The sequence below is a fragment of the Anneissia japonica genome, unplaced genomic scaffold (genome assembly GCF_011630105.1).
Source record: "Anneissia japonica isolate Jap-2015-1 unplaced genomic scaffold, ASM1163010v1 scaffold1005_len2656397_cov198, whole genome shotgun sequence".
Lineage (NCBI taxonomy): Eukaryota > Metazoa > Echinodermata > Crinoidea > Comatulida > Comatulidae > Anneissia > Anneissia japonica.
In genome coordinates, this window is record NW_022683792.1 from 1,482,862 (window position 1) to 1,507,339 (window position 24,478).

The 24,478-nt window shown below is 33.6% G+C and overlaps 1 protein-coding gene across 5 annotated transcripts in view; it reads right to left on the reverse strand.

Moving 5' to 3' along the window:
- Positions 1-13,094: 13,094 nt before the first annotated feature.
- The window catches only part of LOC117102136, a 32,107-nt gene continuing 20,723 nt past the window's right edge, over positions 13,095-24,478 (reverse strand). For 4 of the 5 annotated variants that reach the window (XM_033242356.1, XM_033242341.1, XM_033242361.1 and 1 more), the window contains exons 2-3: positions 22,066-22,129; positions 13,095-14,382 (exon numbers count right to left, since the gene is read on the reverse strand). In XM_033242356.1, coding sequence (XP_033098247.1) covers positions 14,116-14,382; positions 22,066-22,119 — 321 coding nt within the window. In that variant the 5' untranslated portion in view covers positions 22,120-22,129 and the 3' untranslated portion in view covers positions 13,095-14,115. Of the gene's footprint in view, positions 14,383-16,970; positions 17,208-22,065; positions 22,130-24,478 lie in introns of those variants that run through there. The other variant, XM_033242366.1, reaches the window with a different exon arrangement.

Genomic DNA, 24,478 nt, shown 5'->3' on the forward strand with positions numbered 1-24,478 from the left:
GTTATTTTTCATGAAATATTTGTATATAGGCTATCATTTTAATAGATACTCTGTCATATATGTTTTATTATTAATCATTGTAAATTGTATAGATATTTGATTGACTTTTATATGAATTATTAAATTTACAAGAAAATATGTTGATTTATCGAACTGGTCTATTTCATAACGATCGTTACCGTATAGTGTGTAAGTACTAATATCACAAGAAAAAAGAAAAAAAAAACTATTGGATACAGGCGTAAATACCAGTGTATAGAGTGGTATAGTCTGAATCTCCACCTTCCCTTCACCCAACCACACATTTTTTGCAACTCGCCAACCATACTTATTTTTCAGATCACGGTACAGTATGTTTGTTTGTCGCCCTCTATAACACATTCAGAAATTTTACTTATGCCTATAAAGAAAATTGTTAATCGATTTAATAATGAAAATACCATATTCATAAAATATGAATATTAGCAGCTAACACGTTCCATCTATTAATTTTGTTTACTGTTTCCAAAATTTTTGAAGAGCAAGTCTCTGGCGACGCTATGATGCTATACGAAAATCAATCGACTTTAATCACAGAAATATCAATAAATATACACTGATGATTCTCAATGGTATATTAAATGTCAAACGAGCGGTACATTCAAATATCTCTCAGGTGGCATTATTCATAATGTCCACCTACACATCAAGTTGATTAGTCTGTAGCCCTATTTCGAACTTGTTTTCAGTTTATTAGACCTACATATCAGTGAATGGCTAGACTCGTTCCTACTCATAGTCGATAGCAACATAATATTAGTGGCATCATCTTATCGAGTAGGGCATATATCTCATTGAATGTTTGATTCAAGTCACGGGCAGTTTATTTATAGTAATTCGTTTTTTACAGAGAAGATTAACCAAAACTAATCAAATCTAATTAACCCACGAATAAATGAAGCATAGATCATGAGTATTCTCTGACGTCATACGATGGCGTTATCAAATTTGTTTTACCTCGAATCACTCTTTATTACAATTAGTATGATCAAGATCTTAAGTCTGCGCATAAAGACCCATTCTCCTTTACACTTTAATAATCATTGTGTGCAGTCATGCAGTACCTTACATCATTCGACAGCTTCAGAACACAGAAACATTATTAGAGGTCATCTATAAGATTCCGTAATAATTTTGAAAAAAATATTTCGTAGAAACAATTCCCGTAATGCATTCATGTCCTCTTGACATCCATCATTATTTGATGTATTGCAGTATATACAAAATGTGACCGAATGTTTAATTATTCATATTGTCATTCATTTGGATGAAGTCAGTAAATCGACACCGTACGTGTTCGAGGAAATTTATCGTGATTCTTAGCAAATTTATATTATTTTTGTACTTTTTAGTAAAGCTTACCAGAAAATTACCATACTAAAATAGTACAACTAAAATTAATGAAGGTGCCAGAGGTTTAAGGGGGATTCTTGCAGGGGTTCTCCCCTGTGGCTCTAACTCAGACCGCATATTCACACCCCTCTTTTTTACCGGATTGGTTCCGCTCCTGTATAAAAATAATATTTTAAATATCTCCATCGTTCAATACCATTCTCGATAGCTAGGCCTACTGTATGACGTAATTTTCATCCGTTTTCATTTTCATTTAAACAATTATATAGTTAGGTATCATCCATACAATTACATTAATATTAAGGCAATAGAGCAGGATTTCATTATGCACACTTTTACATTAAGTCTTTATATGCTATTTAAGTCATAATTTATGTGTCTATGAATATAACGTTTTTAACCATAGGCCCACTAAACAAATTGCCAAAACGTGCCGTATCTTCAATATTATTATACAACGGCTGTTTTACATCTTGGTGGCAGGCTACAGTTACCAAACACATCTTTTGTGCGAATGACGTCACAGCAATTAAGCCGCGATGTTTGCATAAGTATGCCATTATTTAGCATTTCGTTGAAATTGCGACCTGGATGAAGGTAGTAGATACAATGTTTACCTAAACTATTATGTGAAACGTAATTTGAATACAATACTAGGCCTACTATCGTATCTCATTATAGTTTTCAATTATTATAAAGTACCGGTATATACACGTAGGCCTACTGAGTACACAGTGGCGAATCCAATGGATGCGGTGAAAAAAGAGAAATCTCTATAATCCTCCCCGACTATAAATTATAATAAGTCCGTGCTGCACACTCAGACCATTACAGTCCATCTCCTCCTTCACCAAAAAAAAAAAAAAAAACAAAAAAAACAAAACAAAACAAAACAAAAACAAAAACAAAATCTGGTTATCTGCTGCCCCTCTCCCACTAGGGGTTTTTTCAGCATACGAGTTACAAGAGAATGCCGAGTTGCTAACTCGGCAAAAACTCGTAGGACGATTCGGAAAGCTCAGAGAGGACTCTTACCTACTACTCGTAGCAGCTCTGAGCTCGTGGCGCTAATTTTGAACATGTTCAAAATTATCGCCACGAGTAGATAACTCGTAGTAAACTCGAAGAACTCGTAGGTAGCTCGTAGAGTACTCGGGGTACACTTACCTAGCTCGTACACTACTTTGGATACTCGTCGGTGATTTTGTCATCTACGAGTTTGATGCGAGCACCCAAAAACGAGTACGAGTAAGTAAGAGCGCACCGAGTTGGCTCGTACCTAACTCTAATAGTATCTAATTCGGTACAAACTTGTTACGCTCGTAATAATCTCGTAGTTAACTCGGTGCTCTGCTCGGCATAATACACAACTCGTAACCAACTCCATAAAGTCGTACCTCACTCGTAGCTATCACGCAATAAGCTCGTATAGGTCCTTTCCAAAGATCACGAGTTTTAACTCGTAGAAATCGTACGACTCTTAGGTGAAATAAACCTAGGTGGGAGAGGGGCTGCACATGCGTGTGTTCGGTGTGAGTACTGTATACGTTAACGTTGGTAATGCATCCGCATAGTTTGTGGAGTAGGCCTATACCGCATGCAGTTTTCAATAGCTGCTATCATAATGGAATTTACATACTAATCAATCACTTCAATTCTACCGGACGCTTTGAAATATTTTTGTATTGAGAGTATAAGCAGTGGTGACATGTTTAAACGTAGGCCCTGATTCTACAGGCCGCATAGATCTCTATCACATGATTGTGCTATCGTATTGGATAGTCTTAGCTCCACTACGTTCTTAAAAAACGAGACCATACCAGGGGTGGCGCCAGGATTTTTCCCCCGAAAATTTTGACAATTTATGGCCTTCAATGGCATATTTAATCGATTTAAGAGTCTACTAGTATGTAGAAAATACATATAATTTTTTTTTCTCTCCGCCGACGAATCGTGCTTTTTCTCCCCGACGGGGAAAGGGGGTGGGGGTTGGCTGCGTACTGAGTTGAGTATTCAGTACGATAACAGGGCAAAACATCACTCCTATTATTTTGCAGTAGGGGGTGCAGAAATAAGGGCACTCCTGTATAAATAACATGTTTAAATAACCTTGAGAACCTTCTGTCTTGTCACCCCTATCTTTTGATATACTTAAATTCAACAATAATATTAGCCTGAAAATTATCCTCATAAATGACCCCACACCTAAAGAAAAAAAGCTGCTGACTATTTAGTTTAGGGGAGGTGGGGAGGACGACCATCGCCACCACCCCCATGGATCCGCGCAAGTGTCATTTAAATATTCATTTTGTAATTCCCAGGAATGCTGCAAGTATATGTAACAGAATATTCTAAAGCATAATATATTGAATACTGCTACGTCTTTAACTATAATTTTAGAACGACCTTTGCAAATGAAAGTCTAATTACCTTTTAAATAAAGAAGAACATGAGCCAATATTTGTTTATAGTATTAAAGCAGGTAAGATAGCTAGGCTTACTGGTGAAGAATATGGTAAAAATGGATTCTAAAATTCATGCTAAAATGTGATGGATGTAGACATTCTTATTCGTCACATGTTGACATTTTAGTGATTAACATGGTCATTTTCTATATATTTTTTTCATTCCATTATTTAGTGGACATATACACGTTTGTATCAGCCACAATCAGTGAAGTGGTACGCTCCACTTACCTATACTCTGCCGCTCCTTCCGCTGTGCTGTACTGTACTAACGAATTGTGGATGTTAGCATTCACATTCTGTAACCTATAATTGCACATTCATGATTAGCTGGAATACAACAAGCCCCACCCCTTGGATATAACTACAGTTTAAAACATACCAAGCATACGCAAACAGGTGCATTTTGTGAGACACGCGCGTATTCATGGGCCTGTTCTGATTGGTCAGTTGTTTTGATTGACACCCCCCCCCCCCCCCCGGCTGTTCGCTAAAGCTTGGTTAACGCTGAGCAATGTTGGCGCGTTGATGCAAACGCGTTGAAAAGCGTTTGCGCTAACGCGCAGGCTATTGCTCAAGTTTTGAACCAAGTCTAATAAATTAATAGTACAGTCAGTATGCGCGATTATGAAGCTTAGTCTCAAAAGAACCACTTTTAGTAGATTAGAACCACTTAGAACTACAGACATTAGACGGCTGGAATAACTCATTTGCGAAAGACCGACTGTAGACGTTATGAATAATTTAAATTTGATTGTAACACAGGTTTCGTAAAATGATATGTTAAACGTTATTCAAACGGCTTATCTATATTAAAACGATATATTGATTTATACAGTATAAGACACCATTGATGCATATTCTTGCGATCAATTATTGATCACAAAACTGATTCCAAACTTATAAAATTTATTGAATATTCAATGGTTAATTTATGAATAATTTATATTATTATAATTATACAAAGCAAGATTGATTTTATTGAAGCTTAACTTGCAAGTGAGCTCCGAGAAAAAGTGGAATAATTTCTAAAGACAATACTAAAACAATAACAACAAAAAGAACAACAATATAATAGATGAAAGCTATAATAACAATATTATGATTATGATAAAGATGATAATGTGGATGTTGATAAGGATGGTGATAATAATAATAGGCCTAGGCCTAATAATAATAATAATAATAATAATAATAATAATAATAATAATAAATAATAATAATAATGGTAATGATAATGATAGCCAAATACAGTAATAATAATATGGTAGACCCCCTATTAAGGGGAGATATCTTCTTAATAGGGGTGCCCCCTGAATAGGGGTACTACTATTCAGGGGGTTTTTGGCATGTTCTCGTATAAAGATAACACATAGATTCTTATAATTAGTTTTTATTTTAATTGAATTATAGTTGAATTATAACTAATTTAGCGAATCGAGTGGCCGAGCGGTAAGGCAGGGACTCAGCTAACTACAGCCTTAACATCAAGGGGCGGATTTAGGTGGCCCCGCACCCCCCCCCCCTTTTGGGAGGTAAAGAAAAGAAAAAAAAAAAAAAGAAGAAAAGGAAAAAAATGATAGCCCAGAACGCCTCAAATGTTATTTTCGGGCGTCTAGAAAACACAATTTTGTGGGGGAATGCTCCCGGACCCCCTAGAACAGTATTGTCTCGATCGGCCCAACTCGGAACCCCCCTCTGGCATCGGCGCTGCCTCAGGCGCTCCTCGCCCAGGGTTCGGTTGCTGTTAGAAGGCTCTCAGATAAGGGCTTAAAATGGAGGTCCAATGTACACATCTGGCTCATGTACACTTTAAAGAACCCTTTTGCCTCTTTAGTTCATTTCAGCCCCTGTCGTTGTGGAATGATGTGAACACGTAGGTACTACTATAAGCGCCTCTATGGTCGGTAGTCACGGACCACGCCCATACGGCGATTCAGCAAAAATGAAACAGCGCAATTCATGAACACGCAATTCAGTACAATGAAGCTGCGAGTTATGGGTTACTGTATTCTCCGGTGCCCATTCTAAAGATTAAGAAGAAAAAAAAAGGTTTGATGTTAAGGTTATTGCTCAAAAGGTGTCAAAATATAAATGTGAATGATTCTTATATTGAGACTACTGTAGTTGTTTGATACAATAACAAATATAAGTGTCCCAAATAATAGGGGTTAAATAATTGTATTGATATGACCATTTTGCAAACTCAGAAAGCGTCCCCGTCCCTTAATAGGGATGTCCCCTCAATAGGGATTTGCAGTGATAATTATATATTTCCCCTCATTGCGCGGAAAAGTATCCCCTTAATAGAGGTGTCACCTGAATAGCGATGTCCCACAGGAGGATTTCTACTGTAATAGTTTTTGAAATAATAACCGAATAATAATAATACTCCTTAACCTATAGCAAATCTTTCCATTGACTATGGCCAAGAAGCTTATCCAGTCGCTTTGGTTTAATTTTTGGCAATTCCCTATAGTATAACCAATGATTTATGACCATCAGATACAGGATAGGCCTATGTTAAATAATGTTACGGCGATTTGGAGATAGTATACCAGACTGATAAAATATTCTTACATATTACCAGGCATGAACCTCGGATTAGAAGGCAATCGTATCAACCAACTCGGCGTCTAGTACCGTACGTGTTTGTTAAAGTATCTAGCTCTAATCAGATTTAGCATAATATATTAGATTTATTAATATTACCAGAATTAGCAGGTCCACGTGTTCATTAAGCTTATCTGGAATCGCTGCTCTTCTTTGTATCTTTTATTTTATTATGATCGAATGTTATAAAATTGGTATAAAGTCCTTTGTGCAGATGCACAAAATGCATCAAAAGCAACTCTTTAAGTAGTCGTATGCCATACTCGAATGTGGTGCGCTAATAATAAATAATGTATTGAAAAAAATATTCAAGGTGATATGTCGGCACGCTTTGAAGTTACATTATGGTATCCAGGTATACTGCATACAGTAATAATAGAAATGTATGTGATTGCAGTATCATTCACATGAAGCTATAGGTCCAATGTGTTTGGTTTATTCAACATTATATGGAATAGGAATGTCTATAGCCTGTCTCTTATACACATCTAGATGTGTATAAGAGACAGGCATAATATATTGAATACTGCTACGTCTTTAACTATAATTTTAGAACGACCTTTGCAAATGAAAGTCTAATTACCTTTTAAATAAAGAAGAACATGAGCCAATATTTGTTTATAGTATTAAAGCAGGTAAGATAGCTAGGCTTACTGGTGAAGAATATGGTAAAAATGGATTCTAAAATTCATGCTAAAATGTGATGGATGTAGACATTCTTATTCGTCACATGTTGACATTTTAGTGATTAACATGGTCATTTTCTATATATTTATATATTAAGACTGTATTGCAATCATTTCGTTTTTGATGAAATATGTCGCTAAATATTTGAACCTGACAAAAATTATCAAAGAAAGTAAACACTGTATGTGCAAAGAAACTATGAACTACCCGGATCTATATGAAGCCTAATTAATCATTAAAACATGTTAAGAAGTGTACAGTAGCGTAAGAAATACATAAATAACACAGCAGATGAAAGGTGAGTTGAATATTATAATGACCCTAAGGTGTTAAAATATGATTTATGGGAGATGCTTATGTATATTAATTTCATGCGTTATAGGCCCTCGTCAGGAGGGCCTACAAAACGCGTGCGCGTCTTAATGATATTTACGGCCTGGGTTGTAAGTACGGTCGCAGGATGAAGGTCTTCTTTTTACGTATGATTTCAATAAAGTTCGAATGATATAGGATATCAATTAGAATACATGGAATATTTTATAGGCCAAAGGTTGTCTACAGTTGAAGCCATCAATGGTTTGCGTAGGCCTATCTCTCTCCTCAGATTTCTAACTCTTCGATGCCTGACTTGAATAATTCAATTTCAATAATATCGAAAATAGTTCACTAGCAAAGCACATAATATAGACAAAATCTACGACATTCACAGGGACGGACCCTGTGTAAATCTGGATAGGGAAAATGAGACGTGCGAAGCGCCAGTATAAATGAGGAATGGATAAAATAAAATTAATACAAGTATCATGCAGTACTTTCAATACCATTTTTTACTCTCCTCTCTTCCTCATTTCTTTTCGTCTCTTTTTCGGGGGTCGGAACTATACCCCATGCCCCCTGGTCAGCCCCTGATATTGGCATATGCCTATCCGAACTTAAGATAATAGGCCTAGAGTATATACACTCGTGCGTAATTCGAATATGAAGCAGTGTTTTAACGAGTCAACTTTGACACAGAAAAGTAAATTCATATGGTTCGCACAGTGGGTTCGAAGACAAAGGCGTAGACAATTAAGATTAGCTTGCAAGCTACTTGCCATTTTCGATTAGTACTTGTTCAATATTTTAACAGACTGGTTTTCACTTCTGTAACATTGCAAATGCTAAAATGATGTACCGTACTCTAGGATGTTACATGACATTAACTCAATTGCTAAGCAGTCAGGCGGTCTAGCAAAAGCGCGTTCCATAAATGTTTAATTTCAAAGAGGAGATTGACGTCCAATTTAGACATCCCATTTAGTTTCTTCCTTAACTGTAAGTTTATGAATAGGCAACGAAGTCGAGAACAAAATGCAATGAAACGACTTAAAATTTGCAGCGAGAAAGCCAGTGATGCGACAGTTGACACCCTATGTTACATTACATTACCAAACCTATGTTACATTACCAACAAAATTTGAAATGCGCGAGTGCAGTGGCGTAATAGGCGGGGGAAGGGGTGGGCAGAGGGCAGACTGCCCCACTGGCGGATTTTACAGGGCTGACTAAGCTGTCGTACCGGGCTGGGTAAGAAAGGGAAAGAAAGAGAGAAGGAGGAAGAAAAAAGTAAATGGGAAAAAAGAAAAGAGAAAAATAAAGACAAGATTAAAAAGGAAAATATAAATATCATCAATGCTAAATCTATTTATTTGCAAAATTAATAAAGAGAAACCTGTAGATTCAATAAATATTTCATTACTTTACATGCCGAGGTCTCTGCTGAGCCGGCAATAATGTCAGAACGAGCAGTGGCCTACTATAATACAGTGCGTATAGTAGCAACTTACTTCCAACTGAGTAATACGAAAATATATCATAGTTATTAACCAATGAGAACACAGTATTTATGTCTACTGAATGAGAAAAAAAACAAAAAACAAAAACAAACATTCCTGTATCACATTTTCTTTCAGGACTTTTTGCCTATTTATGTTTCCATATCTAAAACGTTATTAAAAGTAAGGTTCTAGCAGTGAGTAACTAGCTTTTTCTCAGAGGGAAAGGGGGTGTCAAGAAGGGAAAAAGGAGCAAGAACAGATTTTAACCCTAAGAAATGCGCAAAAATTTTACAGTTTTATGCCAATTTCGTCTAAATTGTTCAAAAATCCTGTCAATTTAGGCACTTTCAGGGGTGAAAAGGGCATATTCTTTCCCTTTCCCCATTCTCAATTTTCCCGGAGGGGGAAAATGGGGAAAGATTTTCGACAGGGGGCTTTCCCCTTTACCCGCTGGTTACGCCACTGATTCTAAGTTAATTGAACCGAAATAGTCACAACTCAAAGAGAAAGAAAATTTAAGATACATCGTTTTACCATAAAAGGAGGGTTTCTTTGCATGTGTATTGATGATGAATGGTTGTAATATATATAACCATAATGAAAATGCTTATATTTAGTTTTAAAACACAAGAGTGTAGGCCTAATATTATATATTCCTTTAAGATATGTCGTATTGCTTTCTATATTGGGGGGGGGGGAAGGGAAGGGTATCACACATGGTCATAAATTACTAACTGGGAAAATTATTGTCTTTCCCCCTCCCCTGACTCAAGAACCCTGTTACACTCCTGTGTGAGTGACTATACAAGGAGGGGGAAAATAATGATGCGCGTGCCGGGGCCCCAGTGGGGTCTACGGGGCCTGGATGAGCATTTTCAGGCTGTTTTAAAACGATTTCGGGGTGTGTTTGTTGACAAACGGGAAAGGGAACTTTTCTCGGTGAATTTGATTCTCGAGCGAGAATGACTAGTTACTACATGACCTTTTTTATATTTTTATATTTTCAATAAAACAAATTTTAAATACATTTTCCCCTGATAATGTGTTTATCAAAACAATTCTTTCCCTTCAGTAGAAACAGGCCCGAAATTTCGATATTTTCATTTAACTAATATTAAATCATATATTTTCAACTTTATTGAAAAGTTGTTATAGGAAACAAGACAAAAGATCCACACAGACGATCCTAATTAGCATGCTGTTCAATAAAGCATAACATGACCTGATCGCTCTACCATGGTTACGGTGACCGCGTGCGACCGCGTACTGCACTCCTGAACAAGTTTGGCATAGAAAATGCTATGACGTCTTTTGACCGGATCTTATTTTTGTGGATTTTAATAAAACTAATTCTGATTTGATAATAAGAATTGCAGCGAGACTATTTGACCAATAATGAAGCTTATATCAATACGTTGTCATTTATTCATCTACTCGAATCAATTTGCACCGATGTTGTACGGTGTTTCGTTTTGGATGCTAGAGCCGATTTGCTGCCGGACGGTCTTAAAAAATGGACATTTTGGAGATTAGAAGTAGTTCGATGCTCCGTTTTGAAAATATTAACATTTATGTAAAAAAATAGCGTCAAATTCCAATGAAATATTGCACGCACAATTGGGCGGTGGAGCAGATGTCCGCAACTTTTCAATATACTGTAACTGAAATGCCGATTATACAAAAAAAAACAAAAAAACAAAAACAAAACAGAGAAACTTCTCTGATGTTGAGAGGCATTTAATAGGCTTAAGTGTAGCTCAAAATTGTAATGACAAATTGTTTATAAGTTAATAAACCAAACATTAAAATAAAACAATGTATGCCAGTAACTAATAATTAATTACATAAAATGTAATTACAGAATATATATGTAATAAATAGGAAAAAAAACTTAAGAGGCCTATACCAATTGTTTACTACAGTATCTGCTAAGTATTCTAACACTAAAAACCACTTATATATATATATATACACTCTCAAAAATTGCACTCGATATTTTAATAAAATGTTTTGTGTTTTCTTTGTAATTATATAATACTAATTTACAAATTCATAAAAAAAACCTCTTCATTAATTTCTTCAACTAGGTTTACTTTTGAAATCATTGAAGGATATTACATTATGGCACAATCTTGCCTCCCAACTATCAATGGAGTATTGGAGCTTGCTTACTGGGCACAACAAAAACCAAAACAGACCCTACATATAGATCGATTCTGGCTACCAGTACATTTTCTTCACTTCCATTTGACTATCTCCATGGATACCTAAGTAGTCCTGACTTTTCATATACTTTGCAGTGGTACCCTACAAGCTATGACAACAATAATATATATCATATATTCCGTATATTTTTGGATTACTTCCCTTTGGTTATTATATTTCAATATATTCAAAAGCAATGTTTTAAATCCTGATTTTTCGTATAAATTATTTTACTTTTTTTGTACAAAATAAGTTTAAAGATACTCGTGTCTATATATAATATATACATATGAAGTACTTTGCAAATTTCATAACTAGAATTAATTAACTATGTTTCATTTGAAAAGCAATATGCAAGATACACTTATACAGTGCTACAACAAGCACAGAATACCGGTATTGTTATCATTACCCTTAATCCAGTTTGAAAAGTTAAATACCCTGAGGCCTGAATCATTAAATCCGAACGCACATGGCTGAACATGTTTCCGAACAATTTAATAAAAATATAGGATTCAACAAGAATTTTAATGGAGCCCATCATAGTATCAAACAATATTAATATTCAGGAACATAATTGTTTGAAAAAATTGCTTTGCATGTTTGTTTCCTATGCACAGCTAAAACAAACAAACGGTCTCTTCAAAAACAAGGTTTGGTGGTAACAATGTTTGCCCCTGTGTGTTAGGTTTCACTGCCTGAGAGAATTTGTGAGGCACTTTCCAATCTGAAGATGCTAAACAGTTAAGCAAAAAATACATCAGCCACTTTGAGAAGAAAACTTTATACAGTGAAAATGGAAATGTGAATACAGACAGACTTAATACTAATGTTCAAAATTTGAAAATGTACTTAAGTTAACAATACATCATTAAAAATGTATTTATATCTTTGTAGAACTGTTTGATCGATACTAAACCAAGCACAATTATTTATACTAGGGAACGTTTTTATATTAAGCTGTTCTCATACAATGTAATTAATACCTCAGCTACATTGACGTAGGCTGGGCGACACTCCCCACTAATTGGGTTAAAATACTAAGAATGACCATTAAGTTTTCATTGGAATAGGGATTTAGTTCCACATTCTTAATTTTCTCAATCAGGGTGAAACCAGTCTACAGCCCTGAGCTATAGCCTTACCATGAGGCATATGAAGTGAAGTTGTTACGCCTGAGAGAAAAAAAAAAAGATTTTTTTTTATTGGATTTGAACCCAGGATTCTGGAATTGGAAGGCAAACATCTTAACCACCATGCCACAGATGCATTTGGATTGAAAATTCAAAACATATTAGTTTATTTCCTGAATATATAGCTATAGTTATCTATAACCTTAATACTTTCAAAATTTAACGCTTCTCTTTGGATATTATGAGAGAAAATTTTTAAGAATAATTAATATATTGCTTATAAAATGCACTTTCTATATGAAATGAATTAATTAAAATGAACTTAAACAATATAGGTAAATTAAAGATATATTGTGATCAAGTTAAGTAAAGATGATGCTTGATATATATATAGACCTATATGTATATATATATATATATATATATATAAATATATATATATATATATACATTTTTAAAAGTAATATTATGATGTCTAATAAATAAATGAATTAATATAATGTTAAATAATGATAATTATAATTTTTAAAAGTAAAATTGTTTGAATGATTTATGGCATTCAAAACAAACTAAATAGATGACAACGTATGTAAAATTGATAATGATGATGATGATGATATGATAATGATGATGGTGACAATGATGATGACTGTAATGAAAATGACAATAATGATAAAGATGGTACTGTAATGTGATAATTGATAATTTTAACAATAACGATGAAAACAACAATCGTAATGATGACATCAGGAAACTGGCGACAGCAAAAATTCAATTAATTGCATTACTACCATGAAAGTATTATTTTGACAAATGCAAATAACAGAAAATGAAAGGGCAATAACCAGGCTTTGAACTCGGAATACAATAAAAGTATTCCCTAAAGTCAAAGATAATTACTATGAAATGAGTCAGCACCTTATCTATGGATCTTTAAACCCAAAGTACAAATTAATTTTAATACTCAAAAGAAAAAAAATGATAAATTTTTGTACTGATGGTAATTAAATTAAGATACTGTAACTATGTATGAAACAAAATACAGTTATTTGTTAATAACTCAGATATTGCATTTTAAATCCAGTACAAACAATTACATTTTTAAAACAGTAGCTAACTTCATCTTGATGGCTAAGAATGTTTGTAAATGTAACCCTGCTCCTTATTTTGAAACAATGAATTTATTTACATAAAAAATGAATTAGTTTAAATTTTACTTTGAAAAAAAATGATAGACATATGAAAGAATGAACTTATTAAAATTTACAATAAAATTTTGATGAAATACTGTAAGTTGTTAAATATAATGCACAGTTCCCTATAAAAGATACTAAATGATGAATAACTATAGTAGAACTTTTATGTCATTTTTCTTTGATACTCACAGGGAGAAGTGAGTGAGTAAGAATCACTCCTCCTGGTTGTCATAAAACTGGTTTAAAATGTTCATACAAAAAATGAGATGAGAGAATATCAATTGTGAAAGACACCCAATATAAATACATGAACATCAACATCACCATACAAAGCTTCATAAAAAAAAATCTTGTACAAAAATCATTACTCAATGTCAGAAACCCATAAAAAGTTTTATATCTAATGTGAAATATTCAGAGTCAGGTGTTTATAAGAAGATATGAAAACTATAAGCAAGATTGAGATTGTTGTACCATATATGGTATTGAAAAATTTAATTACATTGTGTAATTTACTCACAATAGTAACACACGATAATTCAATTCTTTGTTTACATTTTCAAATTCATGTAAAGTAATTCAATCAGTTCTCTATTTCTTCTGCACTTTACTTTTCATCTTTGTTAGGTTGTATTAATTTCTGCATTGCTTTCAGCGTATCGCTCGCATAAACGTCCTCTTCTATCGGAACAGCAGCCGCTGATGGTTGTTCCGTGCGACGTAAATCTTGATGCATTGCTTGGAATGATTCTTGGGCCTCGTATCTTATCTCTGATAGATCTTGCCGTAATTCTTGTACTAAATGCTTTTGTCGTCTTTTGTCATCACCTTTTTTAACATAAGCCTGTCGAACGACGAGCTTCTGCACCACTTCCTGCGAGATAAAAACAAAATGATTATAATCAATCAATCAATCATGATGGAAATACAGTTATGAAATCGTACCTTTCATTTAATTTTCCTGCATAAATTTAAATTGTTTGCTTTTCTGTGAATATGCTAAGGATAAAAACAATAAAAACAATTGATAAAAGATGTGAAACGTTGATGAAAAAATATCAGAAATGTGATGATCAAACTTATAATTGTGATGGTAACACAGTTATGAAATAGTTTATTTTCCCTGCATAAATTTAAATTGTTAGTCAACTTTTCTGCGAACATATTATATATATTATATATTATACAACATTATATTATTAAGGCTTACAGATTGCAGGAAAGGAATAAAAAATGGACAATAAAAGGTACATCAATTAAAACAATTGGTAAGGATGTGACAAAGTTAATGATAAAAATATGAGAAATGTAATAATCAAAATTATACAGTAATTGTTGACAATTCACAGTAATTAGATCTACAGGACACTATACAATATTAACAAACCAGCCAGAATCCGGACACTAATGTGCAATTTAATTTGCTCAAGGCAATGCTTTAGTCAAAACTCAATTTAATATAATGACAGAGGTTTTAAAAGATAAGCAATATGGACCTTACAGTGTGTACCAGTATATATTATGTGAATATTCATGAGATGTTGGTGTTACCTTTGTATTTTCACTGAATATTTTATATATCACTTTATTCTAAATGGTTATATGTCTGCACAACAATATTATTTATACAAATACGGTAGTACTAACTCAACTGATTTAAATCATCAAAATCAAAGCTTTGCATTAAAAGAAAATGGATTTTCCAATGCGACACAGAACGAATTTGAGTGTTTGATGAGCAAGAACAAGATTTATATATTTATTTTATTTTATTTCAAATCATCATCCAACAATCAGCCAATAACAGGATGCCTTATAATAAATACGTGTACATAATAAAAACATTAAAAATACTGTTAATTATTATAATTAAATTATTATTAATACAATTATTATATAAGAAATTTTAAAAAGATATTGCATATGCCTATAAATACATTAGAGGATGTACAATAGAAACTATTCATTATGTTACATTAACAGCCTGAATATTTAAAAAATGAAAAGTAATATCAATTTAATAAATAAACCTTAGAATAAAAACTCATCCCGAAATAAGCCACTTAGGTGTTAAAGTAAAGATTGTGATAAGATTGTGATAAGCTGGTTTTGAATGAACTTGCGCTCTGGTGAAAAATATCAATTAAAACATTATTATGTGAAGTGTTATATTAAAAAAAAAAGGGCTAGTCCATGAATAAAGTCATTTTTGGTGTAATTGACCGTTCCCTTGCTTGTCTTCAGAAAAAAAAAAAATAGAAGAAATGTTTTTGATATGTTTAGCACCTGCTGATCTTCGTGTGTTAGACTTCAGTAATTCCAATATATATACTTCATGAATTTTTAAATGCATCTAACATGACATTACAAATATACAGCCTCCAAAGTGATAAATTTACAAGATGAAGGTAGTTTAGATAAAAATAATGCAAGGGTCTGGAGTACACACTACCTCCATTGGGAACACATGACAATTGACAATACAGTAGTAAGAACATGCTAATAATAATATTGTCAATTGGCAGGCGATGGGATATTCTTCAGAGATTTATGCTTGTGTATGGGAGTCTACAATCGGCGATTCCACCCTGGGAGAATTAAGATACGGGACATGGACTAACATTGATAATTCACAGCAAGAGTGGTGAGTTTTTAATTTTTATCCGAGCCAACAAAAAAGAGACCATGTGCAACATTGCTAATCATGACGGTGTAGTTGGCAGAGCACCGGTCTGGTACTCCAAGGTTGTTGCTTCAAATCCTAGAATATTGCAGTCTATGAATAGTCTATATTATTTTCTTTCTTTAACTTTGCTGAATTGTATTATTGTCAGTTCGTAAAATACCAAAAAACAATGCAGCGCTTATAATATCTTTAATATTTGAAGAGTTTTGTCCCAATTTTTTCAATGTAGTACTGTATATATTTTGTTTTGGTTGTTGAAAATGTATCAATTTCATACGAAACAATGGGTAATAATTATTACAATACACCTTGTTTGGTGTTGTTAAAAAATAAGAGCAGCCCTTTTCGAGGACGGTGCTTTGATATAGCGACACATATAAATTTAGCTTCTTCCCGAAGACAATGAAAGACTGGGATGCATTCCACAAAGAAATCATTGAACTGCCCACTATAAAGTAGTCCAAGGTGCCATCAAGACCTTGTAAATGACCATCATATTGTAAATAGTCGCAGGCACTTAGCACTACTATAATTGCACTGGCAATTTAGCTGCCTGTCTGCGATTGAGCACCCTCATTCAGATGCTCCACAGGCTTGGACAAGTATTGAAGTAAAGGTAGATCATTTATTAGTAGACTGCACTAACTCGGTAGCTAGCTGGTAATTCAACCTTAAGGAAGGGTGCCAATAACACTTGAAACTTCGGTAAGTTATGAAACATTGCTTCAACAATAATGAAATTTATTTTAATAAGATAAATTGTTTATAGTACTTACTTTTCTACTACCTTTCCTTGACATTTTTAATATACTTGTAGATTCTCAAAATGTTCTTTTCTAAATGAATTATTGTGTAATAAAGCAATATAACCACCACAATTCAAACGTAAACAAAAGCCCGATCAATGAAAATTGATTCCTAAATTGTTGGCATAGATCCGAGTTAGAACAATTCTTAGGAACTGGCTGACCTCTATATTTTACAGCGTTATCATTTTCTTCTTAAGGAGCTCTCCATGTCATCACAAGAGGATACAAGGTGAATCATGTAAGTCTCCCTGCTTTTTATACAAGCCGTTCCGATTGATTAATAGAGGAGAAAAAAATGCTCCCTCCTAGTGCATATGAAGTAATTGCTTAGAAGACGAAGGATGAAAGCGTGTCGGCTTGTAACACTAATCAGCTTTGTAGGTGTGCGAAAGGTTGGAAATTAATTCTAACAATATACCTTAGTGTGTGGTGGACCTGTGATAGAATATTGTACTCTAGTTTAATGAGAAATGCATTGACTACTTGATAAACAAGTATTAGGCCAAGTGAAAAAAAAATTAGTTACTTGTGTTACTTTTTTGAAAAATGGAAGTTTTTACAAAGCCGTAAGCTTTTTCATACAGAAGTCGATACAGTGATCGAACGAAATCTGAGCATTGAGAGGCAATAATTTTTTATTAATTGCATCCTTGATCAGAGGAATATGAAAATTACCATAGTTATATTTTCTTCAAGCAAAAGATGAAAAATGACAGCAACAAAAGAGGAAGCAGGTATGAGGAACAAATTTATTGTTTTACTTGGCCATCGATGGCGACCAAGAAATATCAAATTATACTTAAGGTTTATGAATAAAGGCAAATCTGTACCATCTGGACAGATATGCAAAAATTATTCAGAAATTGTCTCTTTATCTACCGAATGAAACGGCAGTTTAAATTCAATTCAAATCAATGGTTTATTGTGATGAGAGCAAATTCATTCTATGCATATGAACAACGCAATATAAATGCGCTGATGTTTATATTGCCGACATTTTGTTTATTTCACTCTGTTGTTTGTTATCGGCCATTTTACGGCCGACATTGTCATTTGTTACTCAACAGTTTATTGCAGTTAATTATTTCACAGTTGCTAATTAAGTGTCTATTATCTTACTTTCCTACAGTTGTTTAACGTATATGTTCTGTATTTCCCATTCGTACTACTAATACTGAGACATAGGCGTGTTCGAAATATTCGTTTGGAATAAATTTTGTCTATAATGTCAACGTATGCAATTGTTTTACTATTGTATCTGCTTTTATAAGTGTGTCACGGGATTCGAACCTGCAACCTCTTACCAGTGGCGCACCTAGGGGTGTGTGGGGAGCACACACCCTCCAAAAAATTACTCTGGCCCCGCTCTCCCAAAATCACGATCAAGTAGTTAAAAATCACCTAAAATCACCTTATTTTGTGAATTAACGCCCCTGAACCGATCATTGAGCCCCCACTTCACCTTCGCACACGCCCCCACTTCACCTTCGCACGCCCCCCCACCCCATCAGCACCAGTATAACAAATGATAACAAGGAAAATAAATACGTCTCTGGTGGAAGTGGAACCTTGTAGACCACATTGATCTTCTAATAGGTACAGATCTAACCCCAGACAACTACATATTTTTACATTACTTGAAATTATTAATTTTGTCATTATGTTTACTTTTTTAATTATTGTAATGTATGTATAATGCAAAGAAGAAATAAAAAAAACCCCAAAAATCCAAACAACTGACTTTAACATCAAAAACCACACAGCTGTTTAAACTGTAGCATATTTCAATTTTAAAAGGAAATGGCATCTTTATGCAAATTTAAAAAAAGTCATTAGGTGTTTGGTCGAGGTAACAGGCTATAATTACTGAATAATAGAATTAATCTATCATAGGAAGTATAATTAAGGACACAACATGGCCATTATTTGTTTTAATATTCTCACAATATGTGTATTCAGTCTTAACACCACTGGTGCTTACTGGTGCGACCAAAGAGAGTGCTCTTTCAAATTTCTTTAGGACTTTAATACTACTTTATATAACAATAACAATTTAATATTAAGGAAGAATTATCAACTACAAACAAATAGTGTAATAAATATGATACACTAAGTACACATGGTATTCTACTGTACAATTTTATGAATAAATAAATAAAATTGCCATTCATTGTTAAAAACAGAATATTTATTGTTATTTATATTTAATGTTTATTCTATTGTGCTACTCGGTCCTTCAAAAAAGTTTGTATTTGTTATTTCAGACCATTAATGGAAAAAGCCAGTACAAATATAAAAATGAAACAGAAAGCATAAAAAATGTATTCAGAGAATTCCAAACAAGGTCCTAGTCCTAATACATAGCAATTTTCTCCTGTCAAGTCTCCTACAATATTCATGATTCTCGCACTTTAACATTAATATACACACCTACTGTACATATATAAACATAGAGGGAGCTGTAGTAGGTAGTTATAACATACATGGTGCTATATCTATAGTTTAATGCAGGGTGGGCATTAAAATCGGAGAGCCAAAGTGAACTTTGGATTTAACATCGAGGACTGCACCCAAACATTGATGTTTACAGTGTGCTTCCAAAAACCATCATGCACTGCTTTTATACCACTTTATTCTCGGTTTTAACATTACTTTTTACAGATGATCGATGTCGGGCAGTAAAAAAACATGTTTTTTAGTAGAAATGTTCGCACTTTGCCCACATGTGGTTTAATGGGATTGACTTGCGCACGGGACTGCGGCGGATACAGCATTTGGCTGTAGGGGATGCTTGAGTATTCAAATCCATCTCAGCCCAAAATGGGGAAAATGAGCATATGGACTTCAAGGTGCTTGGAAATTGCACTCTCATACATTTAAAATCTTACTGGTACTATATTTGCAATGATAAAAATAATATATAAACAATACAATAATTAGTTTTCTTAATACAATTTAGGGGGTGCGATCGCACCATTGCACCCCCTGCATCCGCTGCAGTGGCACTCTACAAAAGTTGGCAGACATACTAATTAGGCCAACATTTTAAAGAAACTTATGAATAATACACAAAATTAATTTTGATTATGATAACGATATGTGACATTTACAGAGGAGGTCAAACATGATAGTCTAAATGACAATTCCAGAATTTTTAATTTAGGTTTTATGCATCGATAGCAGCAAAAGTAATTAGTGTGTGAAATACAGCCTATCATCACCCTCAATAGATCTGACATCTAACATGTTGAAAGATTTCAGAAATATGTCAGCATAAATGGGTGAGTCTCTGTGTTTATGCTGTATGTGTGTGGGAGTATATCCATTTTGTGTTTTTTTAAAGACAGTACAAAACATACAGTTTTTGTCCTTTTGATATCATTTTGTCTTTTTCTAAAAAGCATACAATTACGCTGTTAAAACTTTCACCTGTGACAACACAGGCGCGGATCCAGGATTTGAAAGAGGGGGTTTAATATGTTTCCAAAAAAAACCCCAAAATGAATGGGGGGTCTGGGGGTCATCCCCGGGAAAATTTTGATTCCTAGATGGCTAGAAATGAGCTTTCCCGACTTCTGAAGAGTCTTTTAATGACCTTTTAGTTTTTCAAAATTCAAGGTTTCCCCCTCTTGAAAAAGGTCAGGTAATTTTATCTCATTCTTTAGGCCTATACATACTAAAAAAAAAAAAAAAAAAAAAAAAAAAGAAAATGAAAGACATAGGCAATATATTATTATATTCCAACAATATTGAATAGTTTTTCTTCCATGGATCGGTGAAACGATAGGTCTGAAGAATGCACTTAAATTATTACGGCATGGAACCCAGTAGTACAGTATTTTGTTACGTTTCTTCACAGATGGGGTTCGTCCGAACCCCCTGAACCCCCCGGATACGCCACTGCAACACATTTTTAAAAAATAAATATATATCTGCTCTGTAAGGTAATCACTCTCTGCTCTGAATGGTAAATAAGGTATTAATATATAATAAATGCTCTGTATGGTAAATATATAATAAATACTGTAATAAACTGCAGCGTATGCATGAAGTCAACAGCTGTTGTACAACATACAATAAATATGTATCTTTATTTTTTATTTACATATTGAAAAAAACTGTTTCCCAAGCTCTGATATTGGAAGGTAAACATCTTAACCACCGTGGCACCAAATACAAAGAATTGTATAATTAAAACATTCATACTTAACCTATCTCTTTCAAAAAATTTCTGTTATAGAAATTTGCATATATATATCCTTCAGTTGATATTAGGACAGCAGCAATGGAATTAATTTGTGTTCATCACACAAAGTGACGAAATCACTAATTAAAACTATCTTGCCTTCTACAAACATAAATAACTGCAACAATAATAACGATATGTAATGGCGAAAATTAAATAGTGCCATTTGAAATATAATCGATACAAGGCATGTAAAACTCAAAAATGTGAACAATTAAACAAAAACAATAATACAAATAAAATATATTTTAATTAAGTAGAAAATATTAAAACAAATAATAACAGGGTAGTGTATACTTATTTATAGAAAGACTTATTCACAGTTATTAGTGAGGACACACTCCAGCTCAACTCAAGAGACAAATGAGTTTGCCGGTAACAAACATTTATAGTTACTATAAACTAACAATACTGTAAAATAATTTTTAACTCTGACTACAGCCCTTTTATTAAAAAATATTAGCTAACCCTTTGAAAATGAACGCAATTCGATATTAGCCAACCCTTCTGGTTTCTGTTTCTGCTAAAAAAAACCCCCAAAAAAATGTGTTTCTAAGTGTCTGCATTTAAACAGTTCTGCAGAGCAAAACATGGAGCCTTTAACACAAGCAGATTAAACATGATATGCCAGTGTATTTTGTTAATGTAGTGTGATACATGAATTCTAATGTACTGTAATTTAATTTATTATAATGGGATATAGCGCATTATACCGACATCTCAATGAACTTAAAATATTAAAAAGAATTAAATTAGATAAATATTAAACTTAAAATATTAAAAAGAATTAAACTAGATAAAAAAAAGGACACTTACCTTATATTCTAATTCTGGATTATGAAACAGCTTCCCCTCTGGTAGAGACATCATCCTCACATTCCTATCAAAATGTAAACAAATTAAATTTATTATTGGATTGTTATTATTACATTTCATTTCATTTATTTTATATATTTGGCAGTTGATATGAAAACAGCCATACAAGCATATTAAAATAATATGATAATAGCAAAAACAGAGATTACAATTACATCAAAGCGTATTAAGATTTGATTTGAACAAGCAAAAAACAATAATTGCCTGCCGAGAAAGAATTTTATGTAATGGTCCTGTCACACCTTGATGATTTAGCCAGCATATGGCGATGTATCAAAATTTCTGTAAAACTCTGGCATACACTGAACTATTGATGTTTATTTCGGGGGCGTACATATATTAGTGAGTTGGTATACATAATGTTTTAGTAACTTAAATTAACGTTTTGATAACTTATAAATAAATTATACCAACGAATGCTTAGTGTGCTGCCGGCGTTCACAACAATATGCCCAACGATAGTCAAAGTTACGCACAGCGCACGGCATCGTATTGCCAACGATCATTTGATGTAGCCTATAAAAAGGCTGCCACTTGTCGATTCAAAATCATAACCGCACTAGACATCGCAGTATCAACATCATTTTATTAACATCACCCCATGCTTATATATACAAATTCCACTAAATGCTGCCAATACGCCATTATACGGCAGCTGTAAGTTAGAAACACATTCAGTACAGCAAGTTTTGTGGTCGTCCGGAACATGTTAAATATGTCTACATACGTCAATATACGTTGGCGAAAAGTTTGACAGAAACATAGGTTAGAAGTACGTTACTCATAGGTTAAAAATAAGTTTTGGGTACAATAGACATTATCTCAGACTTTTTTGACTTATGAGTAACTTATAAGCAACGTATGTGAACGTGTGTCAATGATCGCATAACTTACTACAACTTACGGACCGCGTATGCGGAACGTATGAGCTATATGCTGGCATATGTCGCAAAGTTTTGTGCATGCACAAACCTTCTCGACGTACTACGATGTACGCCAGTGTGCTTCAGTGTGCGCTTAACTTATACAAAACTTACCAATAATTTATTCGACGTACACCAGCGTATTAGCCAAATTTTTCATATGTCAGCATACACTGGCTAAATCGTCAAGGTGTGACAGGCCCATAACAGAAAAAAAACCCAAAAAACAAGGCAATGAAAATAGTAACCTTGATTGAGAAAGCTGCAAATCAAGAATGGTTCTTCTCTGTCTTTTCCTCAAAACAGTCACAAGAGAAACTATTTTAAACTTTATTTGGCCGCTATTAAGGCCAAATGAAAAACGTCACATTCCTATACTGGTAAATATTACAGGTTTTGCTGCAGATCGCTTCTGCGCAAGCGTCGGTGTCGTCTCTCTGGTGATTTTGAGCACTTGCTCGCAGCGCCATCATGTCATCATGATGGTCTGACGAAATTGTGAAATCATCAAATCTTTCAGTACGACCAGTTTAGACGCGTCATATAAAGATCTTTACGACAAAAAGATCCAAAATTACAAAATTGTTTGTATTCTTCACAGTATTTCCTACAATTATGCATAAACACATTTTTGGTGGTTAGAAAAAAAAACGAAAACAAAAACAAAAAAAAAGCTTTTTGTACCGACCTACCCATTTTTTTTAGATTTTCCTAAAATGTGGTAAACACAAGAATTTTTTTTTTTTGTTGGTCTAATGCAATTCAATATATAAACACAAGTACCAGACTAACAGGTAGGTCTACTTGGTAATTGAACACTGGAGACCTAAAACTTAATCCAAGCTAAGTGTAGGCCTCATTTTTGAAGAATTATTAGCAAATTAGATCTGTGTTTATTGACCCTATATGATAATCCAATACCTGGACCCTGGAGATTTGCACATACTTTGATGTCCTTGAAAAAATATCTACCTACTGGCAAGCTTTGTAGGGTAGTGACTCAAATCTCTACAGATTGAAAGGTAAAAAAAAAATAATATTAATATCAATTTTTTGGTTTTGTCTTTAATTTTCTGTAAATCCAAGTACATTGGCCAATTGCAGGTAAAAGTGGAGTTGTTTTCAGTTGTGAGAAGAACATTTCTGGGGTCTTACATGATTTTAACCCAGGGCCTTGGGACTGGAAGGCAGGCAATTTTAACTACCACGTTAAAAAAAAAAAAAAAAAAAAAATCACTCTAATATGGTTAATAAAATGTATTAATTCATACTAAATGAGTAATTATATATTACTGTATCTTTATCCAAACAGAAGTAAAAGCCTGATGTGATGTGAATTCATATATCTGCTAAGTACTAGTGCACTAGAGGAATATTCCCCAAGGTATGAGGGAGGTTGCATATTGTACATGAATTTTTTTGAATTTCAG